Source organism: Hermetia illucens, chromosome 6 (assembly GCF_905115235.1).
Source record: "Hermetia illucens chromosome 6, iHerIll2.2.curated.20191125, whole genome shotgun sequence".
Lineage (NCBI taxonomy): Eukaryota > Metazoa > Arthropoda > Insecta > Diptera > Stratiomyidae > Hermetia > Hermetia illucens.
Window position 1 is genome coordinate 3783460 of NC_051854.1, and position 24742 is coordinate 3808201.

Below are 24742 nucleotides of genomic sequence, written 5' to 3' on the forward strand. Positions count from 1 at the left end.
TTCCTACTATAAAGTGGAGGAAGATTAGACAATCATGTATTCATAAGTACAAGGTCATGGGTTACGCTCGCCACCCTCATTGCACGCTCCGAACCCCTTCCCCCCATGGCACCTGTTACCGTATGCCTTTTCACCTACATGACCATCAAGGTCGCCGACTGGTATCCGACGCCAAATCACGATAAAAATCCCATTGCCACTAATGAGATGTAAACCGCAACCTTCTGTATGACAGTTTTGTGCTCTCAGCTACGAACAGTTTTCATCGAATACAATAATGTTGTGCATCGTGAATTTTTGTCAGAACGTCAGACAGTGAACAAAAGGTATGAGACGTTTGTATGAAATAATTTGTGAACAACAAAAGCACTGTCTCAAAATGCCATCATTACCTGAATTCACTTGAATTCAGCTGACTTGACTCCTTAGGTTTTTTTCTTTTTTGAATCAAAAGACCACTACACTATTCGAGGAAATAATGAAATAATCGACGCTGGCTCTCATTGTGTTGTTTCTTTAGTATAGCCCCGTGGTATTTTAAGATGTGTCCTGAAGAGTTAACAGTTGGGCTGAAAAGCTCGTATTCTAACACAGATGAAATGAGCACCGAGATCGATGCACGCAGTGGACGCTCTAAAAGGCCGTTATCGAACATCAAAAAAGCCTACAAAATAATTTTGGATGGCCGCAAAATGAAGTTGATCGAGATAGCTAAAGATCTAAAGATATCAAAAGAACGTAATGGACATATCGTGCATGAATGTTTGGATATGCGACTGCACGTCGTGAACCGGTTCCAAAGCGTGCAAAGATACAACAGTCGGTATTTTGGGATACGCATCGTATAATATTCACTGACTACCTTGAGAAAGGAGAAACCATCAACAGCGACTATTACATATCGTTTGAAGGTTTAAATCGAGGAGGAATCGGCCTCATTTGAATAAAAACAAAGTGCTGTTTCCTCAAGACAATGCAACGTGTCAAAAATCATTGAAAACAATTGCAAAACTGGATGAATTGGGCTTCGAATTGCTCCGCATCTACTATATTCTCCAGATCTCGATTTCAGCGATTTTTTTCTGTTCTCAGATCTCAAGAGAATCATCATCAACTGCACAACAACCGGTATCCGGTCTAGGTCTGCCTTAGTAAAGAACTTCAGACACCTCGGTCTTGCGCCGAGGTCCACCAATTCGATATTCCTAAAAGCTGCCTGGCGCCCTAGCCTACGTCATCGTTCCATCTCAGGCAAGGTCTGCCCCGTCTTCTTTTTCTACCATAGATATTGCCCTTATAGACTTTCTGGGCTGGATCGCACACAATTTTTCTTCATTCATCAACTATGTTACGGTAGCGCAGACTATGAAAAAAGTAATTCCTTATGTCGCCAATGCAAGCATCAACTGACATCAGCTCTTTGCATTCGAAATGACAAAACGTTTTCCGTTCCTATTTCAAATCGGGTCTTGTTTCTTTCCGTGTGTTTCTGATGTTCCGTCTCCATGCATCCCACGAGAACTGACATCGTTGACACTTTAGCGGCCACTTGGTTCTGACGGTCGGTGTTTGTGGTCTGACACGTTTTGGGTGCAGATATTCAATATATAGTGCAAAAATGTGCAACGTTGAAAGCATACAAAAAATTGCAAATTACCTAGGGGTACAACCAGGTAGATTAGGTTACAATAACGAGCAGGTACTTTTGCGCAATGATTCCTAACCTAAGGCCATTCCCCTAAAATTAATACTAATGTTGATTCCTAGGTTGTAACCAGGACCGTAAAAAATCAAACACAACAAGGATACGCTACCATCTTAAGTCAACTTGCCAAAGAAAGTAAGGACGATAGCAGCAAAACTGCATCGCTGGAAACACAGACTGAAATTCGACAGTGGATTGACTATGCTATTCTGTATGTAGCTCCTGGGACGAAGGACAAGCAAGTTGTACGAGTGATACTCAAGGACTTAAATCAGTATTTGCTGACGCGGTCATATTTTGTTGGATATTCATTGACTTTGGCTGATTTGGCGATATTCTATGCAATTCATGATATCGTGGTAAGTTGCTTCAAAGGTTTGTAGTCTTTCTGTTTCCATATAATGAAGAGACGTAGTACCCGTGACTAAATTTTTTTGCTTGGGATATGAGAGAACTTAAGTCTACATCCACTTGATGTTGGACCGGACCAGATAGAGAGCATTAAGCTGCACTTTTTTGCTCCACGGACCCCTCGTTTTAGTCATAACACCCAAGTATTCAACAAATAGAAAGAAGGATAACTAGTAGCATGACCGAAAGTGACAGCAGATAGAAATCGCTCCTTTTTATATAATCGCAAGCACGACAAGGGTCCAACCTAGAACCGCTAGTACGGACACAAACTGCGCTACCTGTCAAAATATCTTTATATGGTTTTGTAGGGAGCAGTACGCACTAGAGCGACACTGCGCAACGCGACATTCAGCCAAGCGACGCGACGCGGCCGAGTTGCAGTGTCGCGTGTCATTTCCATATAATGTACTCAATTGACTGCTAAGATTTTTCAAGTTTTGGTTTGCTACTACCTGTTAAAATGTCAGAATATGTAGTTGTTTGTAATTGGCTGCTGGGCTAGTGCAATATAGGTATGCCGTATCGCAGCAGTTACGCTGAATGTATGTAGTGTCGCGTCGCATAACGTATTGGGGTTATAACTTGAGCCTAAGCCGGGGTAAAGTTATTTTTATTTTACTTTGGGATATAGGGGATCCTAAGTCCATATCTACTTGATGTTGGACGGGACCATATGGAGAGCAACTTTTCACTTTCTGTCGTACTGCTCCCAGGGCAGAGATGAAGCAGCGTCTGATAAGTTGCCTTTTGCCTGAACGAAACCGTTAGTCATCTTTATTTCTACCCGTGACTGGTTTCCTTCAGAATACACTAGGATTTTTGACGAAGATGTTAAGGAAAAACTTGTCTTCCGAGCCACTTGGGCAGTCAATTATATGTTCGCAGTCTCTTGATTGAGATTGAATTGAGATACTGGGCTGACAGTTACCTCAATACTTTTTAATTTTTTTAAACCATTTTTCCGTTTATTATCCTTATGTTCAATTAGTTATCACAACGAATCCCTAACCTCTCCCCCTCTCTCTCTCAATGGCCTAAAAAGTAATTATATTCTATATTTTCCAGAAATCCCTGACTCCAATCGAAAAGGAAAGCTACCTAAACCTATCCCGGTGGTTCAATCATCTGCAAAAAAACGAACAGATCCAACAAGGAGCAGACCTTATCAACTTCACTACCATTTATTTGCATGGCTGGGCGACAGGTACTCACATGTAATGCTGAGGACCTCTTCAGTTTTGCATAATCTTGCACTGAACTAAAGCAAATCAAAGCAATTCTGCAATTCTGATATTGAAGTTAAGTTCGAGATAGAATTTCCAGTTAAATTATTTTATTTTTAGAGAATATGTTAAATATTTTTTTTAAGCTTTAGATCTAGAATGAATTTCACGTTTAGACCATTTTATTTGTGTTCTGTTGTATTTTGTCCCCCTGACATTTTGTAAATTGCTCAAAAACACAATTTGAAGTATTTCATGAAAGTATGTTGCTTCTGCATTGAGACGTTGCGCTAAAGTGTTTCAAATGAATAAATAATAATTGCTGAATCATATAGTGTTTCGTGTTCACTACTTAATGGAATATAGGTCATCCATACAGTCAGATTGTGCTTCAGTTTCACTATCATCACAGTGAGTGATAAGCTCACACAAACGACGACGGGGACTCCAACCGAGACAACGAGATTGAGAAGCTGGCGCTTAACCATCCGACCTTTTAAATCACATGGCGTTAAAATTAGTGCCAGCTCTCTTAATTATCTAGCGGAAGATATCAATTAGCTGAGCGGAAAAAAATAGTATATTTCAAAGTGAGGTCAGTTGCGTGTTTGCAATTTGTGCTATCAATGGTTGGGCAAGGGATCTAGAAGTCAATCTTCGCATAAACGGAATGTGCCGAGAATCTTAAAGAATTACCTCCGCTGCTATCTACACAAGATTCAGATAATACGAGCCATTAACATATCATCAAGTTTTTGCCCACAGAAGATTTAGAGCTTTTTGTAATTTTTGCCTGAGAGATGAAGCTACTCCCTCCAACTGAAGCGAAATTCAGAACGATATTGGACCTGGACACGTTTGATAGCCACAAGGTAGGAGGCCCTCGGGGAGGAGATCTCGCCATTTATTATCAATGCTGTACCATTAATGGCACCATAGAAGAATTCAACATAAACAAGCTTAAATTCCTCTTCTTATTTGGAACGGATTTAGGTACAAGTAAACTGGGCTTCAAGGGAAACTTCGCTACAAGATTCCCAACCAGGGCAGATGGAAAATCGACGAAGTGTTGCAAGGTTATGACAACGTAGTTTCACAAATGGTTCAGAAATTGGCTGTGGTGTTGTATTATATTGTGAACCTACTTTTTTAAATAAGTCAAATTTTGAGGACCAAAGTGCATTTGGTCGTATTCGCGTAGTGTTCTTGGCACAAGGGAGTAAAATTAGCATAAGAGCTTCGCGAAAGGAACCTCAAACACGTTAGCATTGCGAACGCTATATGAAGAGTCTCGGAACTGACTTTAAGAGCTTAAACAGCTGTCCATTAGGCCGTGGCATAATTTATAAAGGACACGGCAGAGAGGGGAGAAGGTAGTTGCCTTCGGGCTCGATCGCTCGAAAGTATTGCAGATCGCAGCCTCCAGGCTCGAGGGAGGCTATCGTTGGAATCTCCAAACTAGTCCTTCCAGGTACTCCAGCTTGCAAAGACTTGCGGAATTACAATAGGACCACCTAAACCATCAGGAATTTCTGTTGTAAACCCAACCGGGTATCTACGAAGCTTATGTTTTCCATTCAATTGAGGAGAAATTGAAGTCCCCACAAAGGATGAATGGCTGGTCCGGATAATTAGTTGAGCAAATATCCGCCAGCATATTAAAAAATTCTTTCAGTAGAAAAGCTGTAGAAGGAGATAGAAACAGGAAATAATAAATGGAACTCAGTTCAAAAGTGAAATGCGAGCAGTGAGTGCCTCATAGGAACTGGTGCTTAACAAGGTGCGAAGGGCAACAGGAATATACTGTTTCACGGTAACTAAAACACTTCTACCTATGAGTTTGCCCTAAATCCGCATATCGGGGTCGTAATGAAGAATTAAATACCCATCGAGAAGTTCAGAGTTAAAAATACTACTGTCAAGCCACGTTTCGGTAAGACAAATGATCGTGCAATGTGGGCGAGGCCGATATCCGATTTGTCAGTGGATGTAACGAAATCTACCTATTCTGACCGAGACATAAAGTAGCCATCAAAGACTCATGACATTTTCTAAGCTGGTGAGTCAGTATGGTCGGTGCGCTTAAAGTTTCTCCCATCAGAAAATAAAGGGGAAAGAGTGGACCGACGAGATGGCCTGGAAGGGTTCTAGCCTGAACTGCTCGCCGGCGGGCGTAGTTTGCCTCCCGTTGTCTCCAGTAAGGAGTGGAATCTATATGCACTACTTGTCAGTCATTGACTCAAACACCTCGTTTTGTTCGACAAAAATTAAATTCGTTTCCGCTCTTGATTCTCCTCCTCTTGGTCATTGTGGTATAATGTCAGGAGTTCGAGAAAGATCTCCACAGCGTGTACAGAAAGCGTATTCTCTACTCAGGAGGGGCATTCGGGAGAAATTAATGGCTATTATTAGACCAAAATTTGATATGTACTGCATCGAAGTAAAATCTTGGAGGCAAATAAAGTCGAAATTTAACTCCGCCAAGGCGGCATTTCATATTCTACCTGGCATTAGGCTACAACTGGTCGAATTAAACGTCTCAAGCCCAGGGTCACCACCACACAATATTCACAGGTACTAGCAGTAGCAGTAGCAGTAGCAGAGAGAATTCGGTATCCCGACGAAATTAATAAGACTAACTAGGCTGACCCTGACCAATTTGCGAGGCCAGATAAAAGCAGCAGGATCACTCTCAAGACCATTCGACATCAACAACGGTCTACGACAAGGGAATGCCCTATCATGCGTCCTCTTTAACCTGGCCCTCGAGAAAGTGATCCGTGATGCTGAGGTAAATGCACGAGGTATGATCCTCTTCAAGTCCACCCAACTACTGGCCTATGCTGGCGATATCGACATCATGGGAAGAACCACCCGAGACGTACAAACTGCCTTCATCCAGATCGAGCAGGCGGCGCGAGATCTTGGGCTGCACATCAATGAAGGCAAGACAAAATATATGGTGGCAACGTCAGTACTGAAGACAAATCAACCAACAAGATCAAACCGCACTAGTCAAACACGAAGAAGAATAAGGATAGGAGAATACAACTTTGAGACCGTTGACAATTTCTCCTATCTAGGGTCGAAAATCACAACCGATAACAGCTACGATGATGAAATCCGCGCACGGTTGTTGTCAGCCAACAGAGCCTATTTCAGCTTACAAAGACTGTTCCGCTCGAAACGTCTCACCATAGGGTCAAAGCTCTTACTGTACAAGACAATGATCTTGCCAGTCCTCATGTATTCCTCGGAAACTTGGGTTCTTAGCAAGAAAAATTGCGAACTCTTGGCCGCGTTCGAAAGAAGAATCCTTCGAAGAATTTTTGGCCCCCTATATGAGGATGGACGATTCCGTAGCCTACACAATGACGAAATCTATGAGCGATACCATAACCGTCCGCCTAGACCGGATACCGGTTGTTGCGCCGTTGATGATGATGATGATGACTAGCAGTAACCAATTGATGGTATCAATGGTTGACCTGGCTTTGCGAAAACCCCTTTTGCCCTCAACAAGCGGGAACAATCTATTGTAGTTTACCCGCTTTAGCATTCGTAGAAGACATATGGGTCCATAGGAGGATGGTTCATCTGGGGTTTGCCTGCCTTGTAACAGCTCCTGCCGCCTATATATTGCAGGGAATATTCCCTCGGACAAACGTGCTTCGAACAACTCAGTGAACAGGATTTCAAGACGAGCTTAAGCACCCTAATTCGGTATTGCGTCCAGATCTGGAGCTTTTCTGCCGGTTACTGCAGAAATTTAGTCCGAGATTATCGAAAAATCTTGAGACGAGTTGAAACACATTGCCAGGAACCGACAGCGATAATGCATAAATGTCGTTAAAACACAGCTTGACAAGTGGGAATCACCCGTTTTTTCGAAGTTTTACCATTACACAATGTTTGAGTTGATTGCATGTTTCGTTTATCTGAAGATTATAGAATTCAGAGTCCAGTGAGCGCAGGTCCACCTACATATGGTCGTTATCTGAATTGTTTTCGTTTGAGTTGTATCTAATTGTTGCCGCTGACAGAATTCAGATGAATATATAATATAATCAAATTGTAAACACTTTCCACGCGCCAACTGCGCTAAGTCAAAAAGAATTGACTTAAGCAACATGGGCCGCTTCTCAAAATGTTCGCTCAGCAAATATGAAACTGAAAATTCAATTTTTTCAACAAGACATATCATTAGCTGAAAAATTCTTAGAACTCCACAGTTTTTTTGCAAACAAAACTTAAAAACATAATCGAAAGAAAGTTACAGGTGGATTGTTGTGCAAACAAAAACATTAGGCAGATATCAAGCCCCATGTAAAAAATAATAAAATTCTATCAGTGTTTGAGCAAAGGCCAAATAACAAATAATCTACTACAACTGTGTCAACTGTTTAATTAAACATGCTTCATTAATCCTACTATTTAAGGGAGTTCCGGATAGTATTTGTCGATATTATTGTTTGGAGTGTTAGAATCTACGCGCAATTCAATATCAACCATGAAACTTGCAGTAATTTTGGGACTTTTGGCAATTGTTTTTGCTGTTTGCACAGCTATGCCGGAACGTGAAGAATCATCCCGTTTCAAACGTGTCACCTGTGACTTGCTGAGCTGGAGTCCTGCTGCAACTGCTATATGTGCCACTCGCTGTATTGCCATGGGATATCGAGGTGGATATTGTAGCAGCAAAGCTGTTTGCACTTGCAGGAAATAATTTGTTCGATTGGATTGGAATGTTAAATGAATAAAAGATTGTGAATTGGGAAAAAATATGGTTTTTTTTTTGGAAGAATAATTTTACTCGACGTACTTTTTACGATAAGGAAAAACAAAATATTAGGACCTCGATAAACATGCAAATATTTTCGAGGTTTGTGTGAAGTTGTGAACATTTATGTTAATTTGTTGAAGGCGTGTCTTCTTTTTCTGCAAAATGAAAAGTGAAGGGCTTGAAAAGCATTCCAAAATGATGTTGAACTTTGAAGAAAGTGTGTCTAGCTGCAATGCAATGCATACGATTGTAGGACTGTGTCTCAGGGGGCTTTGCAGATAAGGCACTGAAATCCTTAGCTTCTGTCATTAACAAAAATTTCTCTGTCTGATGTACTTCGAGTGAAAACTAAATTTTTCAACCCTGGACTAATGAAAGTATATCCTCCAACAGAATACAAAAACGACTCACTCTGAGTTCCTACTTGATTCGCTCTCGCATGATGTGAAAATAGTACTTGGCGTTTGCAACACAAAGATGGGAAAAGTGTTTGCTTACGGTGGAATGACAGGGAGCAATATTCTCGACGATATAACTAACGAGAACGGAAACAGGCTAATAGAACTCGCTGCGACAGAATCCGCCCTAAATCTCACCGACCTGTTTCCTTCACAGCATGTTTTACAAGAAAACTTGGGTCTAACCAGATGGGATGCCGTTCAACCAAATTAATTTCCTCTTCATTGAACAACGACCTGCATCTTGTATCCTTGACATGCATTCATATTGCGAGGCAAGTTGTAACAGCGACCACTATTTCATCAAATGACGACTAAAAGGGACAGCATTTTCTGAGCTAACAACAAACCTTACTGCTTCCGAAACGTCAACGACCCGGATAGGGACTGACCTCACGCTATCGAAAGCGGACTATGATTAGCTTCTGGAATGTGTACTCTGCAAAGCCGGATGATAGCAGATGCGAATCCTGTGTCGGATTGTTTCTGACGACTACCGCAAGACGCACTCTTTTGATCTGGGAACCCGTTGCTGATAGACTTCTGACTGCAAGATGCCGGTCCAGGCTAAAGAGCAAAACAATTGTACAGTGCAATGCAACAACGGTTTTGCGATATAGTGGGGAAGCAATTACACGGAATTCAAGAGAGGTTTCCTAAAGACGATATTGTGATCGTAATGAGTGACCTGAATGACAAGGTGGACTCTGACAACACCCTGCTTGGACGGTCTTGGCGACCGTAACGCTAATGGTGGGAGGTTTTTGCATTTCTACAACTACCACCCCCTCGTCATTGGCGCATTATTCGAGCACAGAGCTTGCCATATGGTCAGTTTGGTTTTAGCTGACCGACGCCGTACAATCAGCAGCAGAGTTAGGAGTTGTGTCCTAGATGTACGCAATAATAAAGGCGCTGACATCAGCTTTTAAAGGGATCACCATCTGATGGTCCCTTACGTTTGCTTGAGTACAACCCTCATACATACAACGTCGGCCACTTCTCGCATAGTTTGTGAGTTGTGACCCCCTAAGTTCAACATCGTCTGCCTGTATGATCCAGCTGCCGTTCGATCGTGGGAGAGTTATTCTACTAATCGAGCGGATGCACTAAGTGACCCACCTGAGGATATCGATGATCATTGGGCTGCCATCAAAAATGTTCTTTTCTCTGATGTTGGTCACGTCCGGAAAAGGCGTCCTAAGATTTGATTGACTGCGGAATCCTAGAAGCAAAACGATGAACGAAAGCAGTTGAAGAAGCGGAAGATGCCGCAGGACGCAATAATTTCAGACGTGTATACCGCATCACGAAAGAACTTACATGTGGTCGCAAATCTTTCGATGGTCCCGTGAACGGTTGATTCATCATCCACGATGACATGTAACCGAAAAGGTTGAAAGAACACTTCATCACGATTCTCAATCTTATCATATCTGGTGAGGTTCCTCCTGTTGTAGATGAAATGGCTAGTCACCGTAACGTAACAAGCAGAAGAGAAATCATTTCAGCTAACAATGCACTCAAACGGAGTAAAGCCGCTGGGCTTGACAGTCTCCGCGCAGAGTTATTTATCGCTACTCCTGCAGTTACCGCAAATCTGCAGCTTCTATTTGTACGAAAATCCTGTGAATCAGAGGCCTTTCCCAGAGTCTCAAAGAATGGATTATCGTTAAAATTTTAAAGAAGGGCACCCATTTTGAATATAACAATTGGAGGGGTATCTGCGTACTCTCTACCGTCGCAAAGATACTGGCACAAATAATCCTGGAACGCGAATCCTCCTCCACTGACCATATCAGCACCCTACGGACCATTTTGGGACAGTGCGCGGAGTTTAGATCTTCACTGCACTTCCTGTTCATCGATTTCAAGAAAGCTTTCGATAGTGTGTACTTTGCTAACCAACCGTCGAGCCGCAACGCATAGATGGCGAGAATATTTCGAGCAGATTTCAACTAAAGAAATTGCTCATCCTCCACTTCCACAATCATTGCCGACCACCTGTCAGAGCAACTGAAGTCAAGAAAGCAATAAAACGAATGAAATCGAGGAAAGCCACAGGCCCTGACGACATCCGCATCTAAGCTCTGGAAAGCGAAGAGCTGGGACCCAGCACTGTGGCTCAGTGAATTCTTTAATCAGGTTATTCAGGAAGGTAGAACATCATCTAACTGGCAAGAAAGTACCACTGTTCCAATATGGAAAAAGAAACATAGTCAACAGAATGTTCAACCCGTCCGATCTGGTTACTATCCCATACCATGAAGATTTTTGAACGCTTTCTTGACAACCGTATTCGCGAAATCGTTCAAATAACAGTGAATCAAGTCGGATTTGTCGAAAACTGCGGAACTACTGACGCAACACACGCTGTGCTGTTACTAGTTACTCATCGAGAAACACCGTGAGAAGCACGTGTGCCACAGGAACTCATCAACACGGTCTCAGATTGAATCTGAATAAAATTGAATTTTTGACGACAGATCCCCATGAAACAGGCACAATCACTGTCGGCGGCAATGATTTGCCCAGAACTGGGCGATTTAAATACCTCGGGTCAACGCATCAGCCAATGGAGAACTGCGTTATGAAATTGCTTCACGCGTTAACGCAACCTGGATGATGAGGCGTTCCACAACTGGTGTTCTTTGTGATCGAGGTATCAACGAAGGTCTAAAATCTAAAATTTACCGCAATGTTGTCCGTATTATCGCTCTCTATGGTTCTGAGTGTTGGTCGACTATAAAAGACAATGAACGGCGTCTTGCGGTAATGGAGACGAAGATGTTGCGTTGGACTAGTGGCGTGCGCCGTTTTGATCACATCCGAAATGAGGATATCCGCGATCGATATGGGGTTGCATCGATCATGGAAAAACTGCGGGAAGCTTCTTCGATGGTATGGTGACGTAATTCGCGCTAACGAAAATTCACTTACCAAGATTGGTCTGAACATCGAAGTCGATGGTAAACGATCAAAAGGCAGGCCGAAACAACGGTGGCTTGATACGCTGGATGGGTATTTAAAAGCCTCGAGATTGCATCAAGGTCAGACATTTGATAATACCAAATTGCGAAGCCGCTCACGACGAGTCGACCCTGCTTGTGGACGGCACAAAAGGTGAGGAAAAAGAAGATTTATAAACCAGTTAGCAACTGCATAAGTCACAAATGACATCGATCGTAATGGCAACTACGATGATTTCGTATGATGCCATGATTATGATTACGGTGATTAAGATTTCATGAGTACATGATTGCAATTGTAATTATGGCCTGTGATTGCGATTACAATTATGTAATCAGGAAATCACGCTCATTTCTAATTATAATTGCAATCATAATCGTAATCATAATCATGATTTTGTCCAACTCTGCAACAGAAGAATTCCCAAGCACATACTTAAAGACAAAGTGGAAATAAAAAGCGCCTAGGAAACCTCGAATCAGATTGGAGGACTCAATGTACAACGGACGTTACAAGCTGATTGGTTTCTGGAATTGGAACGGTAGAAAGAAGTAGAGACGAAAACTTTGGGAGGCCAAGGCCCGACATCGGACTTTACGCTATTATCCTATGGCATGAGTTATTAATTGAAAAATGCATTAATATAGTAAAAAATATTTGATAATAGATCAAATAGAAAGAAAAACAAATTCCTAAAAGCCCCCGTTCATAGTCAACGTTTTAAAAGGAGAGCAGTAGAAAAGTAATCTGTAGAAATAGCAAATAACGACAGTTACTTGTATTTGACTTACACTGTGTACTCACCCTTTTGTTTCCCTGTTACATTTTAAAATAAAGCATATTTTTAAACTAAATTAACAAAAAATTACAACTACCCTCAGCTAAATTAGTAACATTAAACGCAGCTAAATTAGTAATATTAAACACAGCTAAATTGGTAATGAATATGTTTTCAAAATACTACAAACTACAAAAGCAATTGATTACATAATAAATACTGACCTGATATTTTATCGCGTTGGTTGAATATTTAATATTTAATAATAATAAAAATCAATAAGAAAAATACACTACCAAAGGGTAGTGAAAAGAAATCACGATTTCTTACTAATCATATATTTATTATGTGTGTTTATTTACTTTCTTTTATGTATATATCTTTTTATGTTTTTACCTTTAAATATTTACAAAGAAATATAGAAAATATAATTAATAAAGTGACGAAAAAACATAACTAAATTTAATTTATATAATTATGTAATAAACTACATTAAATTGTATATATATATATAGAGTTAAAATTTTTATATTTTTTTATTACTGCCTTACTTTTTTTTTAATTCTTCTTTTTCTGCTTTAAATATTTCTATATATTGTGAATTTTTTCTCACCTGTTTTTGTTTTGTTTTTATTTTTACTTTTTTTCATATTTTTCTCTCATTCAAGGTTCATGTCTATAGCTACATATTGTTATGTCGATCTATTTTAAATTCCCTTAGATTATTATTTCCTTCTTAAATTTGTTTTCAATATTTACCACTTTTTTAGATTTTACTTTTTACTCCTCTCTCACACTTATTTGTAGATATCCACTTAACAACTAAATATAGCTACAATATTAATTACTTCTAATATATGTTTTTAGCCTTAGATTGTATGAAATTAATTACAGTCAGTTGTTTTTTGTTTTATATCCTTATTTTGTTCCTTTATAGTATATATATTTTATTAATTTTTTCTTTTGTTTTATAATAATTTATGCTTTGACTTACACATGACATCTACACCTAAGTAATCTTTAAAAACCGATTATTCTGTCTCTCACCGTGTCCTCATTTCCATACATAAATATCTTCGCGCTGTGCTCGTGTAACATACAACAAAACTATGTTTAAAAAATATACATAGAAAATGGTACTAGAGAGATACATATTTAAGCTTGATTCACTTTAACGCCTTAATACATAAAAATGGATAAAAATAATTTCGGATCTATCGTAATAAACAAAACATCACTTTGAATAGCTATATTATTCCGGGCTCGTTTCATGTCGAGCTTAGTTGACGTGGTTTAATTCGCGATTTGAAAAGTACGCACAAACTAAAACTCGTTGGTTTTGATTTCGATCTCAATCTTTTTTACATTTAGATACAAACATGGTTTGATTTTGTCAAGGTTCCAGCATGGAAAATGGTTTGGATGAAGACAAGTGAAAGCGATTAACGTGTTCTTAAGAGGATTTGCGCTTAGCAGTTGCCTTAAAAATTTGGATCTGGATCTTCTCCTAATTCCAATCCTTTGGGCATGTTTTATCCTCCGCTGCTTCTTCATATATATCGCCTGCTTACTGCGTTCGTTATAGTGTTCTCTGTTGGGAACCATAAAATGCTAAAGCGGGCAAACACGTGCGTCCAACCAGTATTGTGATCTGCAACAATGTTGATAGCTGAACTGCCAAAAGTGTCCGAAATGTTTTCCCCACAATCGGCTGATATTATTTTTAATGTCCTCGGGAGGTATGTGGTTGAAGGGTGGGATCTTATTTCTGAGTTCATTTCTATTTCGATTTTTTTCAGTCTTTTGCTACGGGAGCTCAAGGTGGCGGCGAGGAAGACGAGGCAGCAACCCTGGCGAAACCAAACCCAAGTGGCTGTTTAGAACCTCCTTGTGGTGACACTGGGAAACATTGTATTCACTTTGGTTTGCTGACCGTGATGCATTAGACGAATGCTCCATGGCCTATTTAGGGTGATTAGACCCGAGTCTACACGGGGACTCATCTGAAGTGACTTCGATCACCAAACCTTATCAGGAGAATACTGGTACCATGGGAACCGGGATAGCCCCTGAATTCACATGTTTCAGGAGAAATCCTGGAGGACGTGAATTCAGATCGGTTATTTGCGGTTGTCCCCATTGTGGGAGCTTCATGGGGGGTTTTGGTTACGTTTAAGCGAACAAGAGACCTCCGGTCGTCAAATGTGGTGTTGCGATTCAACACAGGTGCCGTACTCCAAAGTTCGGTAGAGATTTAGATAGGTCTTGCATGCAACAGTATGAACAAACTGAGCCGCGCACTCAGTATAAACTGGTACCGGTGTGCTTGTCTCAGCGGGGTTCTGGTTGTAGTCACATAGTCAATCCATGGGATTAAGTCCACCGGACAGGTACTAACGTAAAACCTATAGAGACGTAGTCTCTTTCTACACATCAATCTAAATTATTCTCACAGTTGCTTGAGGTCATTGACTACGCAACACTTTGGAGGTATAGAAAATGGGGGAGAGAAAAGGCACACCCGTTGTCAAAAATGGGGATGATGATCACCCAAAGCAATAAGCCAAAATGAATAGAGACAAGGTATGAATACTTACAATACAAGGGCTTGAAACTACAGTGCTAGCGGTTTTTTACGAATGGGCAAGTTCCCGGTCGTCGATATATCTCGACGGCACTGTCTCGTCGTAAGATGGCTTGTCAGTCGCGGTCTCTAATGTCACAGGTGGCTCAAAAAGGAGGTGTTTAAAACTAGTGCATCGCTCTCTAGAACATCAATAACAAAAGTGAAGAAGGATACGCTGAGGAGAAAACGACGGACATTAGAAACTGTAATTATACCAACCGGTCACAGAAGGCTTCTCAAGATGAAGAGCCACATCCGTTCAGGAGAAGCTCCACGATTATGAGGTTTCCCCCAATATCTAGGCCGATAAGAGACATGAGCCAAAAGATCTCTCTAATCACTCCGAAATGCGGGGAGACAGGAATGGAAGTCTGATCTAGAAGAGTTACCGTTCATTTTGTTTGGAACTGAAAGTGTTGAGATGTCGGAATTTATTAAAGATAAACACAACATGTACCAGCCAAGAAGAAAGTGAGCATTTTTGTGTGCAACGAGCAAGGTTCCACCGAACAAGTATGGGGAAATGATGCAAACGTCATCGACGAGTTATCGTTCTGTGCAATGCTAGATTGCTAAATTTACTTGGAAATGTTCCGTGTTGGATCACCAGTGATTGCGTTAGCGCGGAACCTGAACAACACTTCTCAGTAGAACAAGACTTAACCAGATGGTCGAAAGAAAGAGGGTAAATTGGATGACAAGCTTTGCATACCTGATCTAGGATTTAATCCTTTGCCACCGTATCTAGTCCATGCAATGCAAAAACAGCACAAATAATGACCAGAAAAATCGACAAACCTTATTTATGCTAGTCAATCGGGAGCCTATCTTTGTCTTCTAAGCCTCCTCAGCTGCAAAGACCGCGCAAGATATATTGGGAAGAATGCGATTGATAGCACTTTGAAACCAATATCTGAGAAATTTTCATAAAGGCCGGAATGTACATCAAATTAATCGATTGGGAGACAGACGTGCTAGAAATTATCCATACAGACATTTGTGGACCGTTGACCAATAAATCTTAAGACAAATATTTGAATCTAAAGATGTTGTAATCGCATAGACGACGCGATGAGATGATGCGAAATATGCTCAATACAACAAAAGAATGATGCGTTGGAAACATTCAAAAATTTCCAAGCATTGTAGATATTAGGTTGTTGCACATGAAATGGCCGATTTGGCAATCAATGGAAGTTAATTGCGTTTCTACTATATCAAACCACCACCAGTTGAGGCTGTTGGTATCGGATACTGAAGTATAAATATTCCAACATTTAATCAAGGAAATTACACTTAGTTACGTAGACTATGCAAACGACACATTCAAACCAATTCTCAAAGTAAAATGGAAAAAAATATAATATTCTACCTCAAAGCGCCTCTTGTTTAGATGTTGAGATTTTTGTGGGTCTGATATGATGCGAAAGTGACATTGATGTAGATGAATTGATCGGTTATGATCGACTTTTGTTTCTATCAATTCGCAGAACACATTATAATTTCGAGCAAACAACACTGTCCTCGCCAGAACTAAGCGATTTAAATATCTCGAATCAATGCAATCAGCCAGTGGTGAACTGCGTTGCGAAATTACTTCACGCATCAGTGGGACTTGGATGAAGTGGCGTTCAATACACTTTTGTGATCCGACGCATCAACGAACGTCTCAAATCTAAAATTTACCGCAGAGTCGTCCGCCTTGTCGCCCTCTGTGGCTCTGAGTGTTGGTCGACAACAAGAGGCAATGAACGGCGCCGTGAGATCGTGGGGACAAAAATGTTGTGTTGGACCAGTTACGTAACAAGCCACGAAATTGCGAGAAAGGTGTCTTTGATGGTGTGGACATATGATTCGCGCCGATGAAAACTCACTTGCCAGGATTGATCTGAGCACCGAAGACGATGGGAGACGACCAGAAGGTCGGCCGAAACAACGTTGACTTGATAGGCTGGATGGTGATTTGAGAGTTTCTCGACTCCATCTATAGCACAAATCGGAATTATTGCAAAGAATATTCTTCCCTATGCTGGAAGATATCTCGGTGGGGAAATTGAACAGCCATTCCGCTGAAAAGTGAAGAGGCATAGACATGCGCATGAGTTTCTTTTAGGAATTGTTCCGTCAGAAGACAATCTACATCAAAATGTACCTCTCTCGAGAATTCAAGCACAACTTTCGCTAATATAAAGTGGTTCCATGTGTAGAGTGCAATCCGAACTTTCGCCAATTTGTGCCATTAGGCATCCCAAGAACCGGTTTCCGACACATAATTCATGACGATTTGAATTTATTCCGGTTAAAAATCCAAAATACAATCAAAATTGAGCCACTGCTTTTGGCGTCAAATCAACATGAGAGACGAGGCAAATTTCTCACTGAATTGAGCAGTGAGCAAACAAAATTGCCGTCACTACCCCAGTGAAAATCCACAATTAATCCAAAAAGAACCTCTCCATGAGCAAAGAGACCGTCTGATGTGGTATTCTTGAAAAAGTAGCTGAATGTATTTTCTGGTATTAAAATAAATGTTTACTCAAAAAATGAATCGTCTTTTCATTGAATTTTTATTTTAGAAACAAATTGGTCACACGTAGGTAACCCATCTTGTACACAAAGTCCCGCTGCGCAACAATTTTCTTCTACTATACAAACTAGGAAACAAGTGCTCTGGGCTCAATTGCTGGGCAGTCTTTTCTTCCCTTCTAGCAGAGTTCTTTTTTTCGAAGTTTGCCGATTAAATTGCCTTTCTTTGGTAGTTAAGAATGGCTTAACGATTTTGGCACACTTTATTTCAATAATAGATTGAATACAGTGTGCGTATTGCGGTGGCAGTACCAGCAAGAGTTCCGTGTCTCTAGCTAGCACCCATTCAACCTTATAGACTTCCGTCAGAGTGTCCATCGTGCTATTCACGACTAAATCGACAAATAATTCAGTGACGGTGTTTCCTACTAGGCTATTCGGTGGATATGCCGCCTGTAGGTAATAATAGTCGCCCCGGTAGCCCGCGAGTTTGGCCATTTCTAGAAACGTTACTAGATTTGCCATTAATATGGGGAAAGTCTCAAGTTATTCTTCCTTGAGGTAGTTTTGTAAAACGCCGAGTACGCTTCTGATTAATGTCCTCAAATATGGTTCTATATATTTGAGGTGCAGTAGGGTAAGCTGCTTGTTGTTCAGCTTGAATTTGCCGAGGATTTCACCAGCAGTTGTTTTTTTGACCCCCCTCCCGTGTTGCCTAGCCGTGTGTACCTTTGGTGGTAACTGATCCCTCCGGCTAGTCTGCTGATTCTGCTTTCTAAATTGACATCTACATGCCTTAGCGAGTGGTTTTCTTCCCATTCAATGTTAATGGCTTCCCCATTCGTAGTATTGCGGAAGGATAGTTTTGGAAATTGTATTCTGGCCAATTGATTGTCTTCCAATTTAATCCTCTTTAAGTTCCACAATAGCTGGGATACTTTTGTTTGAGTTATTTAGAAGTAATCCCATGTACTCTTTCCGTGCGCAGGAGTTGCTATGCCCTTGCCCTTCCCCTTCTTCCCTCGTTTTTTTCCATTTCCCTAGTAGTGTTAGCTCCTCACGCACATGGTCATTACTTGTTAGTTGGTGGATAGTTTTCCTCGTGCTTCTCTTGATGAGAGCTTTTAGTTTGTCCCTATTTTCTACCTTACCTGTATGGAAGCTCTATATTCCACAAAGGAGTGAACAGGACACGTGTAAAACCTGAAAACTAAAGTGTTGGCAGATGCGATTACATAGAAAACAGCAGGTAAATGCAGGAAAAAAATGTCTTCGTCCCGCCATTTGCGGAAGTCGCGAAATTCGTGGTCACTAGTTCAAACCACGTAATTAGCGGCTTCCTTGTTATGTTCGCAACCATGCGAACTATATTGGGCCAAAACCACCTGGTTCAGGCCTTCTAACTACCCACATCAAATACACTTTTGTTCTGCATTGAGAGAATCTGCATTCACTCGGATCCTACGAATTGGGGAGAAACTATCTCCCATTTTTTTTTCGGTCCACTGATCCGTCACTTTGGAAAATGAATCGATTTTCAAAAAGTAAACCATTGACGACGAAGTAGCTTCAGAAAAAAGGAAAGATGAAGTCACAGGTCATTCCAAGTTAAACTACTAATTGGGGTGGGTTCCACTTGCCACATACAATGATCACGCTCGCGACCCCGGTTATTTGTGTTCTACTAGTATGCGAGCGTCCAAGTGGGATGACATGTTCAAAGTACTTTAAGCAAACTCAATTAACGAGAATTGTCTCCAGCAAACGAACATGGATCAGCTTGATTTCGATGCGGTCGAAAATAACGATTTCATTGATGATATTTGAATGGCGCGTTTGCAGTATTCATGCAGCCGCTAAAATTCTCACATTCAACATTTCACTAGATTTGGATGTGGCTATGGCGTTAGTGAGCAGTACAAATGAGAGCGGCCCAACGTACTAGTCAATCGCAAGGAGGTTGACTATCGCGAGGTCGTACCATCGTTATTGTGCATATCTTCTATCTAATCACCGCAAACGCCACCAGTTTCTGAACAATTCAAGTCGATACGAAGCCTGTTGGCTTGCGGCTGCATAATTTCGAACTTGGTTGAGGTCGTAGCCGGATCGTTTCATGGCGTTTCAAACTCAAGCAGATTTTTGTGGAGTGAGATGAAAATTGCTGGAGGATGCCTTATTCTTCACATTCGTTGTTGCAGGACATTTATTTTTTGAGGTCGAATAGTTTGTGCAATCAAAGGTTTGGCAATGTCGGAGGAATTCACGAAAATTTCAAGGAGCTATTACAATGGGAGGGATTCCAAAGGAAATGCATTAATTTGCTGCGAGAAAAGTCGCAGAATGTTATTAATTCATAGAAATACTCTAAGGGCACGCGATCTTTTTGCTTTTTAGTTTCCATCGAAGTCGATGGTAAGCGACCAAAACGGCGGCCGAAACAATGGTGGCTTGATACGCTGGATGGGGGTTTGAAAGCCTCCCGGATTGTATCCAGATGCGGGTTTTGATAGAACAAAATGGCGCAATCAATCACGACGAGCTGACCCCACTTGTGAAGGAGACAAAGGCTGAAGAAAAAGAAAACAAAAAGAATCCGGAGTATGGGGTCGTATTAACAACCTTTTCTCGGAGAAAGACCGCCTTTTATTTCCGGTTGACCATTGATATTAGGATTACTTTTTGGATGAGCAATGTTAGCAGCACTAGATGGGGATTTGAAAGCGTTTTGGCTCCATCCAGAACAAGCATATGCCCGAGAAAACTGGAGAACCCAATCTAGATGAACGGGACAAAGGCTTATGAAGAAACAGATAGTTGGTTGCTGGTGGCACGTTTCCAGGATAAACTTTATCGACATTTTTGACACGACCGGCATCATATATGCAGAATCCTCCATTGTTAATTGAAGAAAAGTATTTCAAGGCTCTCCTTAGTGTATACCACTTTCATTTCAATGAAATGCAAACGATAATACGAGAACCAGCCATTTCACAGTTGAAATATCATCGCCGGTCATGTATCTTCTGGATATCACCACTAGTTGTTTATCGCTTTGGAAAAACTATGATAGACATCAAGGTCCCGCTTAATAAATGGAGTCGAGGTGAAACTTTTCTCCACGTTGAAATTTTCACTTTGCACAATTGCTTGCCATCCAAGTAGGCAATACCTACATTTTCCACACCTTTCCGGGTTATTTTTCCAAATGTATTTGATTTTCTCGTCAAATTATAATAAAAAAGTAAAAAGATACTAAAAAAATCAAAAACCAACCTGATATACATCCGAAAAAATTGTCGAATTCAATCAACATGTGATTTACCCCATATCTCCGTTCACGCATCACGTTCATATCATTTATTATTTTCCATATAGAAAACGCCTCTTGAATGTGCTCCTTCTAATTATGAAAACTTTTCAGTCTTTTACGTGCTAAACATTTCATTTCATTTTTACTTTTTCGTTTCATTCTCTAAGCTGGAATAGAAGCTACGGAGACAACTTTACATACTATAACCTCTCTGATCGCGCGGAATTAAAAAGAAAACACTTTATACGTTCGCTTACATCGACTAACAAACATTGCAAAAATTGCATCCGCATTGCAAGACTAATCTCTCGCTTTGTTTCTTGTGAATGTCACTCGGGTTGAAACACTGGTACGTTTTGTAATGATAATAGTAATAAGAAAACAAGTGTGGAAACTGTTCCTGTCTTTTTGGAGCTTCGTCACTGCACCGATTTGCTGGCCTTCTATTCTGTTTCTTCGAACCTTGCCTTCTTTCGCTCTTTCTTCACGTGTAATATGATTAAATACATTCATATGTTATAATTTGATAAGTTGTTAAGCATTTTAAATTTTCTTCTATCATTTTGCTTTTGTCTCGACAGAACCACTTATTAAAAAATAGAATTTTTGTTTTTAATATCACTATCGTCACTTCATGTATGAATTTTTATCATTTAGTTGTTCTCACTTATTCGGTCCAGGAGGAAATGGATTTATCACAGCTACAGCGGCGGCCTGTTGGCTGGCTAGCACAGCAGCTGAAAGTATCATCACCAAATTGAGAGTTGCGGTCAAACATTCATCCGTGGAAAATCTTACCTCCATAGGGTGCTGTATACATAGGGTAGCCAAGTCCAACATGTGTATGATGGTGTGTGTGAACATGTCTTTGGGGCGGCGGACTTCGACTATCATTCGCGCCGCCCCCTATTGCTGATTTACCCGATGGATCGGTACCGGGCTTTCCATCACCCTTCTGACCACCAATGCCCACTCCACCGCCCGGTCCAATCCCGGGCGGCATTGCTCCTGTCGGAGGTTGCAAATTTAATGGACCTCCTGGTCCTGCTGATGGTTGCAGCATGCCTGGACCTCCGCCAATATTCGATCCGCTCACTGTATTCGATACACTTTGTTGTGAAACGTTCGGACTAGATACGCTCGCCTTTGAACTACTGTTTGGACTCTTTAAGGCTCTTTCGCTCAGCTCGTGAATTTTATGACTTCCATAATACTGCATATTGGCCGCCTGCTGCAACACATCTAAAGCTTTCGGTCCCGGGTTTCGTGAAAGATCCTCGGGTGCATGAAACCTCGGCATGGGCAAGTGATAGGGAGGCGTGTTATATGGCGAAGTAGACATTAGAACGTTACGATACATCGGATGGCCCGGATCGAAACTGAAATTCGGTGTTAAATATTGCGGATGAAGGAAATACTGGGATGTTGGTGGTGGCGGTGGTCCTTGTGTTTCCATCGTGGGTTTTTGTCCCTCCTGTTTGATTTTCACATCTTTATCTTCTTTTGTATCTTTCACCAGATTTGTAGCTTTCTGGCTTGATGATGTCTGTGAACTGGAGAGACTAGATTTTACGCTTTTCTGTTGTTGCGATGTATTTTGCGATTGCGATGACTGGTTTTGTGGCGACTGGGATATTTGAGACATTTGTTGTCCTTGCGAGATGCCCGCAGATGAATGTTGCATAGGTGGTTGTGAAGGTGATGGTGATTCTTCTTTTATAGAAACTGGAGGAACATTTGGTGGTGGATTGTTCGAGAGGTTTGGACGCCTTTGATCCGAATACATGTAAAATCTGAAATTGTAAATATATTATCAATGAAAAACTAGCTTGAAACATAACTTTTAAGCGAAACAAGGAATGATCGATGGAATATTGAGTGAGAGTTGCAATTTGAGGTTGGAAAATCGTATAAGCAAATGAAATCAAACTTATTCCCCAGCAATAATCATGACATGAGAGCCACGACTATCCTTTATCAAAAATCTAAAACGATGAGGTCGGCAAGTAGTAGATAAAAACATCCCCAAGAAAAGGATAATTGTGGTTGCTTTTTTTGAATGAACAGAAATATTGAAACAAAGGCTGCAAACATAGCCAGGCAGTCGTGCAAGACTATTGACATTTATACAACTTTACGGTAGTGGCGAGTGTATATCTTACTGCCCTTATATGGTAGCCAATTTGCTGCAATAGGCAGATATTCTCATTTCCTCTGTGACTACTAACTATTTTTTGCCACTCAACGCGACCACTTGCGGATGGTCCTCTTGTATTTCATGTTGTTTATTTTAGTGGACATCGCAGAAGAGAACTTTTTGCACCTAGTACGAACTTGCGTTGAATTTCCTTCCAGCCGGCTACCGATACCCAGCAGCTACGTTGCCTACGATGCGAACTCGGCTTAAGTTAAAATTTGGGTACACTCCGCGTGTTTTAAATGAGCGACAGTTAGGCACCGACGCGCTTGGGAAAGATAGCCGTACGCGGCGCAACTCCAGCTTTCGTTATTTCAGCGGAGGCCGCTGTTAACATGATTGTCACCATGCAAGCTTCCGGCCTTCTAGACCGAAAAGTCGGAGCGCTGGGTTTTTCAAGTGGAAAGCCTATTCGAAATACATAAAGTGTCCAGCGAAAACACGAGGTACCTTGTAGTAGCGGCCCCCGATCTGATCGCCAAAGCCACAAATTCCAAATTTTAAAGGCAACTTGCCTGACACGCTCCACAGACTCTCAGAACGACCAGATGCGAAGGTGGTCGACGCACTCAGGCTCGACGACAGAAACCAGTCCCAACTGCTGCGCCACAAGCGCGATTTAGCGAGTTCGTTACCAGAGTCATGTGGCTCAGCTTGCTGCCGTTGCCAATGCAGTAGCTTCTCCAGCTGCTGAACCATCGGTGATGGCGGCATCACTCGTTTCTGGACATGCAGCTACAGCAACTTCTGGGGCTTTCTTTTCGACATCATCAGATTTCATCGTGGCCAAACTCGCTGCGCAGGACCATCACGCAGCTCCCCATCACATTTAAGGGGTGTCCGTCGTGAAGACAATGTGGGCGATTGATTTCTCGCATACGGGTAGGGACTTAGTCGATTATCTGGGGATTTCTCCTGGTGCCATTCAACGTAAGTACAAATACCTAAACGTCAGCATTCAGTCAGTCGTTTACGTAAACACCGCCCGTAGCATGAATCCCATCGGCGAAAATCTGGAAGCGCCTACGCAGACTACGGTAGTTGTACCTGGCGTTTTCGCTAATGAAAACAGCATGTACATTACGAACCGCACAACGGAAATCCTTTTCTATTGTTCCCACTTTACCGAGGCGTCCTATTATGGAGCAATTGGCTAGGGACGAACTCGTTCTTCAAGCCGCAAACACGACGTCAATAGCGACGTTCGATCTTTAAATCCCTCCAACTTAACTTGGATCTCCGCATGTACACGTGGAGCTTCATCATAGCGGACGTAAGTACCGCTATTATGAGATCTAATTCGTTAAAGCATCACGGGCTTGACACCGACCTACGCCACCGTCGCTTTCTAAACAACTGCACTAGTTTTTTCGAAACTTGCGCTTTTGGATCTGCGTCGCAAGTTTTCAATGTCAAGATCGGCATAATCCAGTGTCCCATATAGGTCACTTGTCGAGTCATACACTCAGCTCACCCGGCAATTTGTGGATCTCGCTCTACCGCCTGGAATGCGTGCGATATTCTCGGACCTACCCTCGCAACACGTGATTGTAACCGACGAACCAGCGGTTTTCGGCCGACCTCGTCGCCTAGCTGGCGATCGCTTCGCAAGAGTTAAGCAGGAGTTCGAAATGCTTTTGGAAAACGGCGTTATCAGACTGTCTCCCAACCAATGGGTCAGCCCGCTAAACCGGAGACTATCGCTGTTTAAGCAGCTGTATGCAGCCCGACCCTTAGCCGCTGGCTGGG

At 41.5% G+C, this 24742-nt stretch overlaps 2 protein-coding genes across 4 annotated transcripts in view; one reads left to right on the top strand and one right to left on the bottom strand.

The window, feature by feature from the left end:
* Window positions 1-24742, bottom strand: part of LOC119659284 (zinc finger protein 609) — a 182573-nt gene that overhangs the window by 34815 nt on the left and 123016 nt on the right. For 2 of the 3 annotated variants that reach the window (XM_038067293.1, XM_038067294.1), the window contains 2 exons: window positions 21595-22589; window positions 18614-21533 (listed from right to left, as the gene is read on the bottom strand). In XM_038067293.1, coding sequence (XP_037923221.1) covers window positions 21460-21533; window positions 21595-22589 — 1069 coding nt within the window. In that variant the 3' untranslated portion in view covers window positions 18614-21459. Of the gene's footprint in view, window positions 1-18613; window positions 21534-21594; window positions 22590-24742 lie in introns of those variants that run through there. The other variant, XR_005250334.1, reaches the window with a different exon arrangement.
* Window positions 1515-3672, top strand: LOC119659287 (eukaryotic translation elongation factor 1 epsilon-1). Its single transcript, XM_038067300.1, has 3 exons — window positions 1515-1699; window positions 1768-2064; window positions 3185-3672. The coding sequence occupies exons 1-3, from the start codon at window positions 1619-1621 to the stop codon at window positions 3335-3337; spliced, it is 531 nt and encodes a 176-aa protein (XP_037923228.1). The 5' UTR covers window positions 1515-1618; the 3' UTR covers window positions 3338-3672.

Coding starts and splice junctions, on each gene's coding strand:
- LOC119659287 (XM_038067300.1), top strand. CDS start 1,619: ATGTGCAACGTTGAAAGCATACAAAAAATTGCAAATTACCTAGGGGTA. Junction 1,700..1,767: donor TAGGTTACAATAACGAGCAG/GTACTTTTGCGC, acceptor GTTGATTCCTAG/GTTGTAACCAGGACCGTAAA. Junction 2,065..3,184: donor ATGCAATTCATGATATCGTG/GTAAGTTGCTTC, acceptor TATATTTTCCAG/AAATCCCTGACTCCAATCGA.